The following is a 21,684-nucleotide window of genomic DNA, read 5'->3' on the forward strand; positions in this document are numbered from 1 at the left end:
AAAATGGTTGCATCAATTTCTAATTGAACCAGGAGTGTATGAAAATTCTTTTCCCTTACCTTTGCCAATACCATTTATTGTTAGGCTTTTTTATTTTTGTCAATTCGATAAGTGTGAAATTATCATCTCATCATTTTAATTTCTTCAGCTACTAGAGATGTTTAGCATCTTTTATAAGCTTAGCAGCCATTCAGGTTTCTACATCTGTAAATTACCTGTTTGCACCATCTTCCCCGTTTTCCACTGGGCTGTCTTTTTATCAATGGAAGGTTCAGAATACTAATCTTTTTCAGTTACACAGGTGGTGAATATCTTCTCCTAGCTTGTGGCTTGTCTTTTCACTTTGTATATGGTATCTTATACTATTCAAGACTTTTACATTTTAATATTAAATATATTGATCTTTCCCTCATGATTTGTGCTTTTTGTGACTCAAGAAACTTTTCCCTACTCCAAATAAAACATGTTACATTTTCTTCTAAATGTTTAAAAGTTTTGCTTTTCTCTAATTAGACTTTTAATTAACCTGGAATTGAGCCTTGTACATGTACTAAATTATGGATTGAATTTTATTTTTTCCATATGGATAATGAATTGTCTAAGCAACATTTATTAAGAAGAATCCATCTTTTCCTCACTAATTTGTAATGTAACCTCTTTTGTATATCAATCTTTCCTATAGTTTGTGTTTTCTATTGCTCCAGGTTTTTTTTTCTTCTATATACCTGTACTAATAATTTCCTCACTGTTTTAATTATTAGAGCTTTATAGGACTTAATATCTGATAGGGCAATTTTTCCTACCTTTTTCAAATTCTTCTTACTCTTGCCTTTTCGTTTTTCCATAAAACTTTAAGACCAACTTTTCAAGTTCTCTCAAAAAACCCGTTTGGATTTGATTCAAAATACACTGAATTTATGGATACATTTGGGGAGAAGTGGCACTGGGTCTTCCTGTCTATAAATGTAGTCATCTCTCTCCATTTTTGTAATTTTCTCCATGAAGATTACTCCTAGGTATTAGTTTTCATTGGTTTCTTATAAGAGCACTACTGCTGTTTTTCTTGTAATCTTGCTAAAGTCGCCTTAATTCTAAGTTTGTTGGTTCTCTTGGATTTCTCTGTAGATGGTTATATTACCTTCAAATAGGGACAGTACACTCTTCTCTCTCCCATACTTATAACTCCTATTTCTTTTTTGTTTTCTCTTAATGACATGGCTAGGTCCTCCATTATAGCACTGAACAAAAATACGCTAGTAGACATTTAAATGTGCCTTGTTCTTGAATTTACTGGGAATACTTCTGAAAGTTTGATCACACGTATGATGCTTGCCATAGGGTTTTTATCAATCCCCTTAATCAAGTTTGAGAAATTCCCCCTTCTACTTCTGATTTGTTGTTTAATGAATATTAGATTTTATTGAAAGAATTTCTTGGCATCTGATATGAACACACAGTTTTTACTTAAGAAAGAACCTTTAATCTATTGATGTGGTATTACATTACTCTTTCTTATGCTGAACCATACTTACATTCCTGGGATAAATCCTATTTAGCCTCTATTTTAAAAAATAACTACATTTGATTTGTGAGTTTTTAAAATATTTTTTCATCTCTGTTCATAAGTGAGATGGATATATACCCTTTTTTCTTGTTCTGTCCTTAGTGGGATTTTATGTAAAAATCAAACTAATCTCATATAAGGACCTGGGATGCTTTCTCTGTTTTTCTAATCTCTGAAAAGTTTCATTTACAGTAGGAATTATCTATTCCTTGAAGTGCTGATATGTGCCAAAAATAATCTGGGCCTGACGTCATTTTGATTACTGATGATTTCTTTAATAGTTATTTGTTTATTCAGGTTTTCTATTTCTTTGTGAGTCCATTTTGGTAATTAAATTTTTCTAGAGAATTACTATTTTATTAGATTAAAAAAATTATTAGCAGAACTTGTTCAGAATATATTCTCTTACATATTTTAAATAGCTCTGTATTTTCAGTTATGCCTGTTGTTATTGCTAACATTGTTTACTGGTACTTTTCACTTTTTTCCTTGGTCAGGCCTGCTCTACACAATTTTTATAAAAATTGTTTTTATAAAATTTTTCTTTTAAAAGAAACGGCTTTTCATTTTGCTGATGTGTTCTACAGTTTCTTTATTGTATTTCATTAATTTGTGCTATATTATTGAGACTTCTACTTTCTTGAGGTTTATTCTGTACGTTTTCTAGTTTCTTGAATTCTCAATTCGTCACTTTTAAATTTTTCATTAATGCATTTAAAGCTGTAATTTTCTCTTTACCTTTCACTTTATTTGTGACCCACAATTTGACATATGATACTTAGAATTTTGCTATGTAATACCTTTATAACAAATTTAGAATTTCCATTGTGATTTCCTCTTGAACTCCTGGGGAATGCTTTTCACATTTCCATACACTTACTATTTAAACTATCCTTTTAATAGTTCTAATTTAATTGCACTGTGGCCAGAGAATGTGTTCTGCATGAGATGAAGTCTTTCATATTTGCTGAGACTTCCTTTATGACCTATTACATAGTCAAATTTTGTGAATGTTCCATGTGTATTCAAAAAGAATGCCTATCTCTATTTGTTGTATACAGGTTTCCATATATCCTACATCAAGCTTATTACTTTTTTTGTTCACATCTACCATATACTTATTAATCTTGGTCTGCTTGATTCATCAGTAAATCAAGATTATTTTATTGTTCAAATCTTCCATATACTTACTCATCTTTGGTCTGCTCAACCCATAAGTTTTTGATGAAGGCACTCAACAATATCCCACTGTAATTGTGGATCTGCCAACTTCTCATAATTTCACAAGTTTCTGCTTAATATATTTTCAGGTTATATGGTTAAGTGCATATAAGTTCATGATATCTTCTTGGTAGCTTGTTCCTGTAATATGTAGTGTCCTTTATCCTACTTTGTTTTTGCCTTAAATTTGATTTGGTATTTATGTAGCTTCTATTTTCTTGGTATTTTCCTGGTATGTCTCTTTCCATCCTAATATTTCAACTTTTTTGAATAGTTTTGTCTTAGGTATATATCTTCTGTGGATGCAAATTATTACATGCTCTGAATTCCATTTGTTAGATTTCACTTGTGTTCTCTTCTTTTCTACATAGTGTTAAGCTTCTTAGGTCTATTTTTCTTCCTTCTTAATGCAAACCAATGGAATTACAATGCTTAGCTATGCACTGCAAGTGAACTAGAAAGGGTAAGATTCTAAGATGCAAAACTATTTAAAATAAAAATGCTGCTCCCTGGAAGACAAATCTAGCAATGACAATCTAGTGTGTAGGAAGCCAAGGGCATCTGTGTAAATGTGAATCTATGTTTTACTCTTGAATCCATCATGCAGTAGGCTTCTACTTGCCTTACCTAAGCTGGTGAAGAATGTTTCCTTTCCTTGGCGTAAAAGTGCTCCTGTATAATCTCTAGTTTGCCTAATAATTTCTGATAAAAATAACCTATCAATTTTAATATTAATAATTTAATAACTTCTGTAGACTGAGTGTTAGGCTCATTTTCTTCTTCTTCTTTTGTGAAAGCTCACTGAACTGTGTGTCAGAGAGTAGGGAGTCGGGCAGCAGACTTTGTAATGCAAAAGTAGGATGGCTGTAGGCGTGGCATATTTCTCAAAAAATGAAATGAGTATATGAGTATATTGTACAAAACTCTGATCAACTGTGTACCTTGAGAGATTCATAGAAAAGTATAAAATCTCTCAAGTGTACTAGAGTACTTATTAAATTATTTAAAGGCACCACTAAGTTCTTATATAATCCTGGGAGAGCTGTTAAAACTCTCCTCAGACAATTAAGAAATCAAGCCAAAACTCCAAATGCTTTGAATATTTCCATTTTCTCCCCAGACTGGGAGAAAATACAGGTTCCAGAGTCATTATGTTTACTAAGATAGCCTGATTTAGACTTTTAATTTTCACAAATGAATTAGACGCTAAATTAGGGTTTAGAGGACTAAACTGTAAAATGGTTTTCCACCTAGAATAGGTACCTTCCATATATCTGTTTCAACTGAATTATAAAACTTTGGTTTTTGAGAATATATAAATAACTGTATAAAGACTAAATTATAAATTTAAATAGTATTCCTATTTACAGTAATAATTTTTTTAAAACTTTCTTTCAAAAAACAAGTTCTTAAAAAAATGGAAATCTAATTTTAGTTTAAGGATCTCAGTTTCCCTGACGAATTACAAGATAAAGAAAGATACATCCACTGCCAGGGAGATATCTTTTGTCAGCTCTTTTTCTTTAGTAAAAAGGTAACTTAAAGGTACAGTCACCAATTGAAAGGTTTTAAGAAAGCCTTCTGTACTAATACTTTTGAGAAGATTTAGAGGATTGTAATATTCCTCAGTAAAATAAATACCGAAAATTTAAGTTTTGATCTCTTTCCCTAATACTCCCAATTAACATAAAACATAAACTATTTTAGCAAATGCAAAACTTCTTTTCTGCCTTCGAAAGCCTAAATTAAATGGAACTTCTCAAACAACATCGGTTCTGTTGTTACCTCTACTAATACTTAGGATTATTTAAACACAAACATGGGTGAACAACTAAACCAAATTGTGCTTAAATTGCCAATGTCTATATATTGGTTTTCATAAACCTCAGACAATACTGCAAATTATGTGACTCTACAGAATACTCCTACACTATCTGATAAAGTTTCAATAATCTGTGTTTTCCTTAAGAAACTTTTAAAGAAATTAAAATTCAGATATGGAAAAAAACAAAAAGTACCTAACCACTATTCAATTCCTACATGTTTTTAGCCTAAGTTTCTCTGACTATAAATACATTTGTTCTTCATAATACTCAAATTAAGATTGTGAAATCAATTAATGTACACTTTTCAACATACCTAATAAAATTGTTTTAAAAACCAGAGTTTTTAAACTTAAAGTTTTATTGTCACTACATATATTGTTTGATATAATAAAACACATATAGTAAAGTATATTTAAAGTTAATAAACACATATATCATAGAAGAGGGAATCTGATTAACTCAGAGAAACAAAATTAAGTCTCTGGGTATGCAGTCTGTTCTCAAAGGTAGTAAAATGTTCTGTGACCGCTATATGTTCTGTCCAGGTGGCAGTAATTATTGCCCTCATCAGGGAACATTTTCTTTTCAAAGGTCTGTTAACATTTACAAATATACTGACTTCTTTATGCCTTTGTGCAAATCATTAGTACGTAGTGCTATAAAAATGATGAGAGCTCTCACTTCTAGAGGAGTCAACATTTTTAATGGTTCTTCTGCTATACCTATTATTAATTTTGATTACTCTGGCTAATAACATAGCAATGTTGGGCCATTTCTTATTCTATCTTTGCTCTTATATCAATTAACTAGTCTCCTCTGCCAATTCTTTTAGACTTTGTCCTTCTTCAGAATTAGGCTCCAAACCAGAGCCTACATTGGCAGGGTATCTTTTGTACCCTGACTGTCTTTCCTAGATGGCTGCGTGGTAGCACCAAAGAATTTGCTCTCTTATCTTGCTTGCTTCTGTGACCATGGCTTCACTCACACACACAGAGGACTTGAAAACTAATAAAGAATGATGAGTATGCTCTAAATTTCCCAATATGCTGAATGATATTTAAAGAGCTGTCCCATTTGTCAAGCCCACTGAGTACAAAAGTGTCACAATAAAGAGGGTAGCTCATGCCTCCTACTTTGAGGACCATTTTAGGTTGATTTTATTCCTATAAAAAATGTCAATCATACAAAAAGGTTTTAGTAATTGCATTTACCTTTTCAGATGGGTGGAAGCCTACCCATACGCTAAAACGGACATGAGTGTCAGCAAAAGACTTCAAACGAATTGCAAAGTTTGTAAAGACCTCAAGATTCATCAATGCCTTCACTACCCCCACAACTTAGACTCAGCAGAGATAGTCAAACATCAAAATAGAATTCTGAAAAATAAACTAACTCAAGAGTCTGTATGTAATTCAACTAAAGTGGCTAGACATGCTGCCTATAGCTCATATGACAATGATATCTATAGTAAACAGAAGATTTGGTTTCTCTCCTCATGAAATATTAATGGCAGGCCAACAAAGTTTCTGTTACTTCCTCAGTGGCCACCCAAAGGCCCAACAATGATGTGTTAGATAGTGTTGTGTTAGGTGATTTCAAAGCCCAAATCAAGTCTATCAATCATTCTAATCACAGCTGTGTGAAGCCCTATGCGTTGACTCAGACGGATGGTGTCAAGACATAAAGCCTGAAGACTGATTTACATCAAGGTTCATCAGTGGAAAACAGTGCTACAATCTTGCTGAGAACTGCTGAGTGCCTATATGATTTTTAAAGTGTAAGGCCTTCCATCTTGGATCTAAGAAAATGTCAGCCCTACCCATTTAACAGCTTTTTGCTATTAACTTCTTTTTCTCTGGGGGCGCGGGGACCAATGATTGAGTTTCTACTTAAATTTCAGACCATGGTGACAACGTATAGGAACCTCATGGTAGGTCCTGGAAACACCTGGTGGGCTGGCTCTTTCTCTGGCCTGCAGAGGAGGAAAACTCAAACTGTGTTCCTGAGTTGTCCAAAAACCTCTCACATCTGTTTAAAGGGTGTCCCATATAAAACAACCAATGAAATTAAAGAAATTATACGATAGTGGTTAGCCGCCTGCTTGTTAACAGGTGGGGTCTTACTACTACCATTCATTTGTTCCTAACGAGACTGTAATGTTTCATAAAGAAACAGACCTGTCTTTGCCTTCACTAAATAAAAATTCAGCCCTGGCTACCTCTTAAATGTATACAAAAAGTATGAAAAATTTAAGGCAGAATCACTATTTCGATAGTTTCTTTCTGCCAGGAACTTTTTTTTTAAATGACCAAAAGTCTTTATTTGAGAGCTCTTCACACAATGCAGACTGGGCAGAACTGTTAATTTTCTTTTCTCCCTGAACAAGAATAGCCTAATGAGCACACTGGGATCAACAGTGCGTGACTGTGGGTAACCACCCTGGTAAGTGCTGGCTACTGAGTATTCCACCTGATCTTTTTCCTTTGGTCATTGAGTCTCAATTGTAAACGGAAGAGGGAGTTAGTATTCTGTAGGACTGGGTAATCCTGAAGCCTACACCTAGTTAGTGGTACCGTACTCTTTTCTATGAGAACTCAAAGATAGAAAAATACATTCCTTTAACCATCATCTTAATACTCAGGGTACTTAAATGCTTTAAAATGTTGGTTCTGCTTTTACATGCTACATAGTGCTGAGGGAAGAATTCCTATAATACATTGCCTTTCACATGGTACAACAAATTGGATAATTAGACGTGAAAGCCTCTAGTAAAATTTCTGAGTATGACTCTGGACTAAACTTGAAGAATAGGTACTTCTTGGGGGCTGGCCCGGTGGCCGAGTGGTTAAGTTCACGCGCTCCGCTGCAGGCGGCCCAGTGTTTCGTTGGTTCGAATCCTGGGCACGGACATGGCACCACTCATCAAACCACACTGAGGCAGTGTCCCACATGCCACAACTAGGACCCACAACAAAGAATATACAACTATGTACCGGGGGGCTTTTGGGAGAAAAAGGAAAAAAATAAAATCTTAAAAAAGAATAGGTACTTCTCTACTAAAAAATAAAATACAGATGTCTCAGTACCATGTTTAGCAACTGAGAGCCCTAGATTATGTTGATATGCTAACAAGGGAACCATATTATTAGAAATTAGTGTTTACAATCATACCCTAGGCAGCACAAAAAAGTGGCCCTTGAAAATTACAATGCCACTTTGTTTCTGAGGGAAACTTCTATCTTTAAGAAAGAAGGTATGATAATTTAGAAAGAAACCTATTTTATTTGTAGAACCTGTGCCTAACTATAGCTGCCATATGACTGGCCTGTCTCTAACTCTAAAGGTTATATCATCCTTGCCATGCATCATCTCCTGAGTCTCCTAGGAAAAGTGTGACCACATTCACGTAAGCAAAGCACAACGCTTCTGAGTTATAAGATTCTCATCAGATGAAGTTATATGCTCTATTTGAGTGGTGAAAGACCTAACCTTGTAATGACAAGACTGCTTCTCTAAACCTGCTCCCCACTAAAATGACAGGCTATAGACTTATGCTTTAGATAATTCTATGGCTTTAGATTTCACTTTAGCTGGTTCTCACTGGCAAGGAATAAGGCACCTATATCCTTGAAAAATCAGAGCATTTTTTGTGCAGATCTAGAACCAGAAGAAAGTTGTAGAGAAGTAGCATCAGATTAGCATGTATTTAGGTATGATGGCCTTTTCAGAAATCCTGGGATTTAAAACATTACATAAGGTATTATAGAGATGCTGGAAGGCTTCTTTCAGTGGAGCGGTAAAACTTATCAAATGGGGCATACTTTTAAGGCTACAGATAACGCATTACAAATAGTTTCACTTGGATATTGAGTAGTAAACACTGGAAATACACAGGAAAAACATGAAGAATGTAAAAGAAGGGTTCTTCTATAGATCTAAATTTAAGATCAAGTTGTTGCTTAAGAGGCAATAAAGAACAGAACTGAAGGTGTGAAACATCACGCCTCACCTTCTCTTTGTTACAGTTCTCTGCGCCTTTTTCTTTCCAATATTGTAAAGTTTTAAGCTTCTCAAAGCTGCTTTTACTTCTCTCAAAATATTAACTAATGGAATTCCAGTGCTTAACCCTGAAAGCTCATGCTCTCCACACTGCTGGTCAAAGAAAGTTCACAGAGGATCCAGAAAGGAGACTATTCAGAAAGCCAGTTCTGATAAAGTGGTGAACGGAGATTGATACCAAAGCATCAATCTTATACTCCACTATGGAGATTTCTGTGAAAATGTAAAATCCTGCTTCTGTTATTAAAATGTCCTTGGAAACGTCATTTGTACAAAAAAAGTCTTTGAAGACATCCAGAGGTTTGAAATAGCTGTCATGTCCTGAGAAATGTAACTTATAACTCCTAAAAGTATATAACTGTTACTGGTTGTAGTATTTTGTAACTTTTTTGCCCTGTTCATACTATTATTTTTTTTCCCCTAAAGATTGGCACCTGAGCTAACAACTGTTGCCAATCTTCTTTTTTTTTTTTTCTGCTTTTTCTCCCCTAAAGTCCCCCAGTACATAGTTGTATATTTTTCAGTTGTGGGTCCTTCTAGCTGTGGCATGTGGGATGCCGCCTCAGCGTGGCCTGATGAGCGGTGCCATGTCCATACCCAGGATCTGAACCTGCAAAACCCTGGGCCGCCAAAGCGGAGTGCCTGAACTTAATCACTCGGCTACAGGGCCAGCCCCCTGATATTATTATTTAAATTGATATTTCAGTTTTTTGAAAGGTATCTATCTTTCGGAAAGTTCTTTGTTAAGCTAGAAGAGCTTTGGGATTTTCTTCCCTTCTTCTACATAGAGTAAAATAAAAATTATGAATTCTTTATTCAATCAAAGAGGTTTATATGTTTGTTTCATTTAAATTAATATACTGATAATGCCTTATTAGGTAAATTAAATCAGCTTACATGGTTATTACTGATATATTTGGACTTATTTCTACTCTCCCTTTTGCTTTTTTTCTCCCTTCTTGCCACCTGTTGGATTTATAAAGTAGTCTACATTCCTTCCTATCCCCTTTTTACCTCTTTGCCGTTTGAGAGCTACAGGTTTTCTTTCTTTTGGTGGTTTCTCTTTTAATATATTTAATAAAATCTAAAGCTATTCAATATTCTTTTCTTCCTCCTGAAGATTATAAGGACTGCAGTATATGCTTAAATTACTCATTAAACAGCTGTTTTCCTCTCTCATATTGTTCTCATCTAGTTTAAATTCCACATTAAAAAAATTTTTAAATCAGTTATTAGGACTTTTTTGTTTTTAGTCAGTAGTAAATTTTCTGTTGTATTTTTCAATTTTTGTGCTCACCATTGCTTTCTGTATCCCACGCCTTTCTTAGGGATTCAATTTCCTTCCTCTTGAAGACCATCCTTTGGTAGTTTTTCAAAATGGGGGTCTTAAAATGGTATATTTTCCTGGTCTTTGAATGAAAATGTCTTTATTTTCTCTGTCACAGTCTTGAGTGCATTTAGCTGGGTATAGAATTCTAGAGTGATAGTTATTTTTTTTCCTTAGCACTTAAGTATTTCACCACTATCTTCTGCTATGTATTGTTGATACCTGTTAGAAATCTGCTAAAAGTTAAATAGCTGTTTCTTTCCAGTATATTTGTCTTTTTTTCCTCTTTGGTGTCTTTTAAGGTTTTCTCTTTATCCCTGCAGTTACATCATGATGCACTGAAGTCTGGATTTATCTTTCTTTACCTTGCTTGGCAGTTGTAGCACACTTTCAATCTGAGAACTTGGGACTTCCTTCAAACATTTTCAATATAGCTTCTCCACCATTCCCTCCATTTTGTTCTTTGGAAATCCTATTAGATATATGCTGGAACTTCTCAATCTATCCTCCATGGCTCTTAATTGCACTTTTATGTTAACAAAAAAATCTGTTTCTTTGTGCTGTGTTCTGGGTGAACTTCTCATCACTATCTTCCATTCACTAGTTCTCCTATCACCTGTGTACAACCTATAGTTTAATTCTGTGTGCTGTTCTTTGGTTTCAATGATTATATTTTTTTATTTCCAAGACTCCCAAGTAGTTGTCATATTCAACTGTCCTATTTCATTGCTGCTGAAAAGTTTGTTTCACAATATCTTATTCTCAATGGATGCTCTATCAACAATCATCTCTTGGATTATCCAAAACATAAATATTTTCAAGTCATGGTCAGGTGGTGGATCTGAAATAAATACATGTATATCCAAATAGTTGATTTGGTTGGTGATCTTTCTTAGCATTGGATTTCTTCATGAGTTTTGGAATTTTAATTTATCAGAGAGTTTTGCATGGGAGGCTTCTGTTTTGGGATGTCTGTTTACTTCCCCTTCTTTCTCTCTGTATACAGCCTTTCCTGTCTAATAGTTTTGCATTTGCTTCCATAGGGCTCCTGGGCCCACGTCTGGAAGTCTTATGATGACTTTTTGGAGTAGTTATTTCAGGAGTATATTGGGGATAGCACATATCTGGTCAGAGAAAGCAGATGGACACAAAGCTGTGTTTTTGTTATCCCAAGACCCACAACTTCCTATGAAACCATAGGACTTGGCAGAAGATTGGTAATATTTTTCTTAGCTTCTTTTCAAAAGTGGGTAAAGTTCCACCCCAGTCCCCGGCTTCAAGCAGTGAATTTGCCTCTGGTCACTGATCCCACATGGAACACATCTGATCTCTGTCACTTGGAGCCAAACTGCTGGGTGCCACCACCTGCGTGATACAGAGTCCAGCAGGCTCGAGGCTTCAGTTTTGCTCACTACTTGGCATTTCTGGTCCATGAAGATATTTATCTTGTTTCTGGAAGTCCAGCTTTGTCTTTTTGGTTTTCTTTTTTAATATTTTACCTGTCATTGCTATGTGTTTGGAGCAAAGGGAGTAAGTCAAAATATAAACTCAACCTGCTATCTTGACTAGAAACTTACATATCCATTAGCATTATATTTGAACAATATTGAGTTATTAAATTCTATGAATAAGATTAACAGGAAATTTTTAAACCCCTCATTTGTACCTAAATGGCAAAGTAATTATAAAATATTTTCATAAATGCACATTAAATCCTAACTTGAGGTTCAAAATATATACACTTGAAAGTAATTACACTGCATTAATTCTAAAGTGAGTCCATAAAAGAGACAATGCAGAACTTCTTTCACCTTTGAAATCAAATTAGTCTTATTTGTGCAAGGAATAAATAGGCCTCTCAAACTAACATTTATCAGCTCTAACCAAAAGTAAAGCAAGAAATACTTCTGTTGAACTTGACTTAAAAAGGATATTGGCTAAATAGAAAAAAAAAAAAAAGACCATTTCTTATTAAGCTTAGTGAAAAAGAAAGATCAATACCTTTTCACTTGTTAAAAATTTTGCAAAATATACATGCTCTCCTCCTGTTTTCAATTCTTCCATCTTCTTCCTTGAGGCCTGAGTATCATCTAATTTATAACTCTTAAAAACAGCTAGAACTTCTTCAGAATACTGCAAAGTAAAAATCTCCATTAGTTTTATTTGGCATTTTTGTCCACTAATTTGTTGAGTACTTTTCTGCATCAAAGTACCTAGAATTTATTCCCCATTAACCATATATGCATATTGTAAGGCACATTAAATAAGAAAAGTTATGATAGAAGGGGCCGGCCTGGTGGTGCAGCGGTTAAGTGCACACATTCAGCTTCGGTGGCCCGAGGTTCGCCAGTTCTGATCCCAGGTGTGGACACGGCACCGCTTATCAAGCCATGCTGTGGCAGGCATCCCACATATAAAGTAGAGGAAGATGGGCACGGATGTTAGCTCAGGGCCAGTCTTCCTCAGCAAAAAGAGGAGGATTGCTAGCAGTTAGCTCAGGGCTAATCTTCCTCAAAAAAAATAAAATAAAAAATTAAAAAAGAAAAATTATGATAGGAAAATGAAGGTAAAACTATTCTGCATGAGATTTCATGGTATTATAAAAGTAGGAATAAACTCTCTACTCCTGAAGAAATGTGACTTTTTTATGCAGTCTGTTGAAGGGGTAAACAGAGAAAGGAAGGCTTTGAGAGTAAACAGAAATTTACCAGCTGTGGAAACTTAAACATTTCTTGTGCTAAACACTGTGACCAAATAAAACAATGATGTTAAGTCCTATCCAGTTGAGGGACAGTTCTAGATGATTTCTCACTCACCATTTAATATGAATTTAGATGGTGCCCCAAAACCCAAAATTATTGCATATAAAGTAAAAATTATAAAAAATAACACAGAACACACACCATGCTACTTTTAAGAGCTACCTATTAACCTTGGGTTTTGATTACAGTGAAAAAGATGACTGATCTTTAAGTAGCCAAGGAAAAGAAATACAGATAATTCCTATAAAACAGAGGTTAGCAAACTTTTTCTGTAAAGGGTCAGATAGTAAATATTTTAAGCTGTATGGCTCATATGGTCTCAATTGCAACTACTCAAGTCTGCCATTACAGCACAAAAACAGCCACAGGTAACAAGTAAATGACTGGGCATGGTTGTGTGCCAAAACAACTTTGCTTACAAAAACAGGCAACAGGCTGTTTTTGGATTTGGTCCAAGGCCATAGTGTGCAGACACCTTTTCTAAGAGGAAAGCTGAGATAATTTTGTGCAGAAACAATGCATTCTGTAAAAATTCATCAATTCATGTTGATAGTACTCACTACATTAAAAAAAAAAAATGGCTGCAATGACTAACTTTTCAATCCTCAAGTCATTTATAAAGTACTCCAAAAAATTAGTTTATATCAATCAGTTAACTGTAAATATTAATTTAAAATTTAGCCTCTGTATATTATGAAAAAGGTAAAAAATTGTAAGAGGTAGAATCATATAGTGAAAAGTATGCTGGAGAAGAGCCAAGTTTTGGCTCTGCCATTAGCTGTAAAATATTGGGCTTGTGGTTGTCTGTGATTGGCAACTCACCTTGAGAAAAGTCTTCCATGAAATCTTCTCATAGCATTGCACAGGGTTCCTAAAGTAATCCTGAAGTGACCAGAATTTTCGGTACAGGTTGTAATCAATTGGAATGGAGCTAATAAAATAAACGTTATATTAAATAAATCATTGAAGCTATTTTAAAATATCTAAAATGCTCTTAACTTTTCTTGGGTCACAAACCCTTTTAAGAAGCTGATAAAAGCTATGGCCTCTTTCCCGAGAAAAGTGCATATTCATGTATACTTATACAAACAACTTCAGGGGATTCACAGACCACAACAGACCCTCCTTATCTAAAGATGTGGAACCTCTGAATTTTGGCTAGATATGATTATTCAGCATTAAAGACTATGTTTCCTAACCTTTCTTGCAGCTAGCTGTGGCCGCGTGATTAAATTCTGGCCAATCAATTGGGAGTGGAAGTCATATGTGACTTATTTGGGCCATATTTCACCATTTTCCTTTTTCCCTTTTTGCTGGCTAGAATGCAGATGTGAGGATGAGCCATCCTGGACTATAAGAAAAAGAATACCAAAAGGGATGGTGGAACAAGAAGGTAGAAGGAACTTGGGTCTCTAGACAATCTCCCTGAGGAATGCTACCGTATCAGCCCCGGACTGCCTGTCTCCAAACTTTCAGATGAGAAAGAAATCAATATCTTTGTTGTTCAAGCTAATGTTAATTTGAGTCTATGTTAAAAGCCATAGGCATTATATCCTAACCAACATGTACTAAGTTAAGAAGTCTTAGTATGAGACAAACATATTAGGTACATATCAAAATAGTATTACAAAAATAAGCCCTTTCTTTAGTGTCTTTATTATGGCATTATTAATTCAACTTCTAATTTGGCTATGTTAGAAATCTATAGTCTCAATATACATTCTTTTAATTTTTAAATTTACAAGCAATCATTATACTATAAAATGTTTTAATTTTTAATGTTAAAACCAACATTTCAGACTTTAATCTAAGAGATGGTTTTCTTAACAAAATCATCTATATCATTCAAAACAGCCAGTGAAGTCTTTTAGTATTACTCATATGTCAAAAATGATTGTTTTGACTATTTCATATCCTCAAATATCCACAAAAGTTTTCAACATCACCTCTGTAAAACTAATTTTGTCTGTAAACATGACTGTGTACTACCTTACTCCATTCTTTCTAAATAAACCTTAATAATAAATAATATAATAATGATTACAGTTAGGATTTTTTTCAAGCTTCCTGCCCATACAAATATTTCAAGTAAGACTATAATTTTCTATGGGAAACAAGAAGTCAGTTTAGTGATCTAAAATAGCACCATGATCTTAGAGTTTTATCTTTTCTATTCTAGCCAATAATAGGAAGTAAGTTAATCCCCCATTCTTCATCTTTGGGATGCGTATATTTATTTTCTGATAACTAGGGAGTATCAAGGACAATATTATAATGCTTTTTAAAGGGTTATAATAAAATAAAGTGAGTATAATTTTTTACCACATACTTTGTAAAAAAATTTTTTAGGGGGAGTTAATGTTTAAAAGAGTGAAAAATACCTTTTTTCTTTGTATATAAAATAAGGAGGTTAGAGTAGAAAAGTATAAAAAAATTTGGTAGTATAAAATTCAGTTTTCTACAAAAAAATCTGAAAAGGTCTGTTAGTGATCTAAGAAAGAACAAAGGGAAAAATATTTTAGTAAAACATATAGAAGCACATTTGATAAAGAATCTCACCACAGGAATTTAATTCATATGGTTAAGATTACAAACTATAAGTCAATATCATGAAATATCCATTTAAAGAATAGTTTAAATTTATATCAATTGGCACATCAGTTCAAGAAAAGCACACACATCTAAAAACATACACACTATATATACACATAGCAACACACCACCTATCTTACATTCACACTTTTGACAACTTTAACTGCCTGGAACAGGGCTGTGAACTTGGACATAATTGAAAAAGCCCTTGGTCTGCAAGGAAACAGCAGCCACAAAATTCATGCACTTTATTTTACAAAAGAGGCTTGAAATTATGCTTACGTATACACCCAGATTATAATGGCTTTGATTTATGTGTAAAGTCAGGTAAATAATTTAGCAAACTTAGCTAATTTTGATAAAAGAATGCTAACTTTGCTAGATCAACCACTAGTATCTGAAGCATGTGGATCCTGCTTCAAATCAATAATGAAGAATATTGGCAACTTTTAATTGGCCAAAATCTAGCTCCTGTCAAAAGTTTTATCAAAGAATCTAGGAAGCATGTTAACTTTCATTCTTTTTACACTCTCCCCTAGAAACAAACAACCTTGAAAACAATTATCTGAACATCAATCTTTCTATAATTAAAAGCAATTTCATTGATTTACAACAATAAGATTATAAGGCTGGGTTTTCTATGGATCAGGTTTAAAAAAAAAAGAAAAAAAAGCCACAGAAAGAACATTTTCCAAAATGTGAAAGTAAATTGGAAAAAGAAAAAGCCACATAGAAATTATTTATATCCATGAAATAACACTATAACCAATTATTTGTACAGTTCCATACACTTAATAAAACAATGTTTTTGAAAAACTGCTTTTGAAGATTTCATATATATGTATACTTACATGCACATACACACACGTTACACACACACACAACGTTACTCAGTTACCACATCTAAGAATACAGTAAATATCTCTCAAAATGTAGTACCAGCAAAGTTTGTCTCTTAAGAAAAATGGAAGGCTACATCTAATCACAGAATGAGAATTATGGAACCATTATATATCCCTTTTTGTCTCAGTTGCCAGGAAGCTCACATTTAATTTAATGTTTGATACCAACAACAATCTTATTCTAAGTTGCTAATTATCATCTCCTACCTGTAAAGCCTTCTGATCTTTCTCCTTTTACCTTTAGTTCGCCTGGTATGTGTTTGAGGTGCCTCACAGAATAGATTTTAAACTAGCATTAATATAATACTGCTAGGAAATTTTTATAGTTGAGGCACTAATATATTTAAAAAGAAATCCTTCCCCTTGATGGTTCTTTTCCTCTCCACTACATGCTGTCCCTCTCTCTTTTCCTTCATGGCTAAACTTGAAAGGGTTGTCTACATTTAACGTTACTACTTCCTTACCTTCCTTTCATGTTTCAACTCACTGCAATTTGCCTTCCACCTTCACCATTCCACAGATACTTTTGGATTTTATATTTATCCACACAAAGCAAATGTAACTACTTATTGTTTACCCAAACAGTAACAAGTTAGGGTGAGAGTTTCTATCTAAAATAGAATGTTTTGTAACTATTTATTTTGGTGAGGAAGATTGGCCCTGAGCTAACATCTGTGCCAATCTTCCTCTATTTTCTATGTGGGACACTGCCACAGTATGGCTTGATGAGCAGTGTGCAGGTCTATGCCCAGGATTTGAACCTGTGAACCCTGGGCTGCCAAAGTGGAGTGTGAGAACTTAACCACTACACCACTGGGCCAGCCCCAATGTTTTAACCAAGATTCTCTGTAAAATGGCATTTTTTAAATGTTGAGCTGACGATTTTATAGGACTTTACACACTGGAATTTTTTTAATACAATAATTTTTATTGATGTATTTGAGCCAAATCTAAAATGGACTTCATATGGTAGATAATACATGAGTAATGTGTTCTTTGTAAATTATAGTGCCTAAGACAGTTTGGTGGTATGGTCTGGTCACAAAATAATTCCTCATACAATTTCTTCCTCTACTCAAAAAATAGTGATTGTGACAGACTGAGCAGCAGCTGAGTGCTGAGTCCTGTTTAAGTGATTTTCCTGCAGCTGTGACTAGTTTATGAACATAATCAATGGGGCTATGCAGACTTAGGCAGAGTTTAAAAAAAACTGCATTGGGCAGAGTTTGTCTGTGGGGCTCTGTTTACATCTCAGGTGACTTGTCATCTTGGAGCCTAATATCTTGGCCCAGCGCCCTCATGTTGTCCAGGCCCGACCACAAAAGTCTATTTTATGCATAACACACATGAGCAAATAGGTCTCTGGAAAAAAATACTCAAAAAACCATAGCTGATAATAATAGCTACTGGACACTGAACAGACACTGTTCTAAGCACTTTCCATATATCATTGTACATAACATCAATAACTACAGTGATGATAAGGATAACTACCGAGTGCCTTAACAGACCATTTCTGATTAGCATCTCATTTATTCGTCTCACAACTATAACAAGTAGGGGCATTACTATATTTTAAAGACTCTAAAACTGAGTTGCAGGGAGGTTAAGTAGTTTGCTCAATGTTATATGACTAGGAAATACTGGAATTTAGCCTGGAGCCACACTACTTGGAATGTTTCTTTGGGGATATGTGTTTGAATTTGAAATTTGGGATATCAGGAATACATCTCCCTGTGCAGATAGAGGAACGTCTTTTTGATCTTCTGGAAATTCTTTCAATTGCAGCTGAGGATGATAACTTGAGTCTCCTGGGACACCTGGAAGAGTGCTACTGTAAGTTTTCCTTTACACCTTCCCTTTCTCGTCCTCATTGCTTCTAACCAGCACTAGGAAGAAATTATTTGGAAAGAAAGCACAGGGTCATAGAGGATGGGATAAGAAACAGTGATGGTAGGGGACAGGAAGAGATAAAAGAGAAAGGAAGTTTCTTATCCCTCCCACTTCATTTAAAAGTCAGCCCAATATCCATAGATAGCGCGTCTACAAAGTTAAATGGAAGGAAGAAGGGAGGAGTGCCTAGGTTGGCTTTTCAAATATTAGAAATATATACAAAGTAGGCTATGCAAACAACGAAGTGTCTGAACATAATTCAGAAATCAACTGACACAGTCCATCAATGATTTAGGATTTACAATTTTAAGTCATATACATGAAAGTTACACGTAAAATAAATGGAGAAGATGATTTCCTTCCTCCTTGTCTACATTCTCTATCTAGTACTTGATAAGTCATTGAGAAATTATCTTTGTAAATCAAGAAATCTGAACTTCTAAAAACTCACCAAGTTGTTGGAGCTTCATCATCTCCCATTTCACCTTCTTCTACATCCATTCCTTCTTCTCTATCCTCAGTGTGCTAAATTTAAAAATATTTACAGCCTGTCATGAAGCAGCTGTCACGCAGAAAGTAAACACTGGAATAATGTTATTCACATACTGCTAGACAACCATTACTAGAGAAGTTTAGTCACAGTAACTATCTAGACCTACAGTTAATCTTTAAGGCAATGGGAATTCTATATGACAGGGATACAAGAATTTAAGAGCAGTATGACAATAAGATAGTCATGAAGACATAGTGGAAAGTTTTAAACTGGTATTTCTCAAAATATGGTCAGTAGATTCTCTCTGGAAATAAAGGGTCTATGGCAAAATACATTTTGGAAATACATACAATGATCTTTTACAGAACTGAGAGGATCATAAGTACATTAAGGACTCTAAGAACTAAAGTAAATAATGCTTAAAGTGAATTTAAGTTGTTTTTGTCCCTAACTTTGACCATGGAGATTCTCCCCTACCCCTGCAGAGAACACTTATTAACTGGGAACACTTTAGGATATGCTGGGTATCCAGCTCTATATTGAAAATTTCAAAATAGCAAGTTTACATGGAACAGTCCAAGAAGTATCTAAATACATAAAGATGAAAGACAAGATTTTGAAAACTCTTAAGCAAAGTCAGCATCATTTCCAAATTGATAATGATTTCACTTTAAGGAATAAAATACATAAAGTAGTCTGATTAATTTACAGAGAGATATCAGATACATCTAATTAATAATTTCTTAAATTTTATCACTTGCTACTAAATGACAAGTAGGTACAGAATCTCCAGAAACTTGTCAACTCGGGACTGTCTTCAGGATGTATCATAAATAGTTTCTAAAAATAAAGTTGATTATAACTGATGGCCTTTAAAAAATCAGTGGGCAAATGGAGTATTTAACAAGTGGTTCTGAAATAACTGGCTTGCCATTTGGAAAAAAATAAAATTATAATGCAATTTATTCAAAACTCCAACATTCCTGCTGGGTTAAAGATTTAAAAGAAAAAAATAAAATCATAAAAGCAGAAGAAAACAAAGGGAATTATATAATCTTGTGAAGTGGAAGCTTTTAGCATGCTACAAGGTTAGGAACAATAAAACAAAAGACCAACAAATGTTAATATTACATCCAATTTAAAAGTTCTATATAGGAAAGGCACCATAAATAAAAATTATAAGAAAAATTATAAACTGAGAAAAAACATATCAACATATGGTTGGTAATGAGTTAATAATATTCTATATAATGAGTTTCTACACATCAATAAGAAAAAGACATTTCAACAGTAAAATGGGCAAACAGCATTAACAGGCAATTCTCTTCCTCACTGCTTCTAACAACACAGAAGAAAAACACATCCCAGTAAACATACAGTAAGTCCCTCGATTTCATTAATAACCAAGAAAATGTTAGTTAAAACAAAGACTCACTTTTGAAGTATATACCAAATAAGCAAAGATTTTTAAACACTGATAATTCTTGATGTGGGAAAATGTGCAGGCATTCTCCATGTGCCACTGGGGGTAGAATAAATAAATGGGTACAATCTTTTTGAGAAGTAACTGGGCAATAGCTATAAAAATTTGATATATGTATATATTTTGACACAGCAATTTCACTTATTGGAATTTATCGTAAGGAGACACCTGCATAATTTAGCAATGATATACACAAGACTATTCCCTGTTAATGCTGTTAACAATTTTTCACTATTAGAGATTATCTAAATGACCTCTGACAAGGGATTGTAATATATCTACAGACTCATCATGAGTCATTAAGACACTGAGACAGATCTAAATGTACTGATGCAGAAATGCATCCATTTTATACTGTTAAAAGAAGAAAGTGAGTTTGAGAACAGTATGTATTGTATGACTTCATATACACAAAAAATCCTGAAAGGATAGACAGAGAATGATAACAGTGGCTATCTGTGGAGCCTTGGATTATGGGGTAGCTCTACTTTCTATTTTAAATATTTCTGTTTTCTTTGTACTTTTTTACACAGCATAAATATTATTTCTATAAACCAGAAATAAAAGTTTAAAAATTTTTGATGACCTGAAAGACCCATTCATATCATTTATCTCAATAACAAACTTACAAATATGTTCTGTTAGATTTAATATCAGTCTCACCTTCTGACCCAAGGTGCTTTCCTGCTCATTGGTATTGAAAACAGTGACATTTTCCAGATTAAACTGACTCTGCAAGTTAAGACCTATTAAAAAAAAAAAAAAAGCCTTAAAAGCAAATCTACCAAATGCCTAAACTTCTTTAAGAATATTACTTTGCTTTCACATAACCAAGACACATAAAATGATAAATCCATAAGTAAGCAGATCAAGTCAGAAGTAACATCACACGATTTTCAAATCTTTTCTAAAAATCATTTCTTAAAGGTGTCTTTCAAGTACACAGGATTCTAAATATATTAGAATAAACATAGTCGATCCTTGTTATTTATGAATATTCAAGAACAATTTTACAAAACGCAATACATAATAATTTATAATTTTGCTGAAGCACAAATAAAAATTGTATTAACCAAAAAGACTATATAGCAATATTTATAATAAATATATTGTAGTTAACGAGAAAGCCAAGTTTCTCAATGTCAGAAAAGAAGTTACAAACAAGAAGGTCTATTGGTGCTGAAATAGACACAGAAGTACCAGTAAGATCTCATGGTTTTTGTTGTTGGCCATTAAAAAAAATACAGACAGACAGATTCAGAAATAAATATAGATGCTCATGTATTCATGGGTTAGTACACATAAGTAACTTTCCTGGTTCTGTCCACTGAGAGGGTCTAGAAGCAGTGATACTCCAGTAGCAATCAGCATATCTAGGGCCCAGATCTTGGCTTCTAAATACTACTCTTAAATAAAATGAATCAGGCCTTTTGGAGAGCTGGCTGATTCCAGGGCTCCAGGGAAACTTGAAAGAGCTCTCAATGGGCAAAATAAAACAGTTTGAACAACAATAATGATACTGTGGGATTATAACCCAGAAAATAAACCAAATATCCATGAGT

The 21,684-nt window shown here is 34.0% G+C and overlaps 1 protein-coding gene across 2 annotated transcripts in view; it reads right to left on the reverse strand.

Moving 5' to 3' along the window:
* Positions 1 to 21,684, reverse strand: part of THOC1 (THO complex subunit 1) — a 55,203-nt gene that overhangs the window by 18,434 nt on the left and 15,085 nt on the right. Inside the window, exons 8-11 of one of the 2 annotated variants that reach the window (XM_001491890.7) lie at positions 20,786 to 20,868; positions 18,598 to 18,671; positions 13,582 to 13,690; positions 11,999 to 12,130 (exon numbers count right to left, since the gene is read on the reverse strand). In XM_001491890.7, the coding sequence (XP_001491940.2) occupies positions 11,999 to 12,130; positions 13,582 to 13,690; positions 18,598 to 18,671; positions 20,786 to 20,868 (398 nt within the window). The remainder of the gene's footprint in view (positions 1 to 11,998; positions 12,131 to 13,581; positions 13,691 to 18,597; positions 18,672 to 20,785; positions 20,869 to 21,684) is intronic. The other variant, XM_023647530.2, reaches the window with a different exon arrangement.

Source organism: Equus caballus, chromosome 8, assembly GCF_041296265.1.
Source record: "Equus caballus isolate H_3958 breed thoroughbred chromosome 8, TB-T2T, whole genome shotgun sequence".
In the NCBI taxonomy this organism is placed as follows: Eukaryota; Metazoa; Chordata; class Mammalia; order Perissodactyla; family Equidae; genus Equus; species Equus caballus.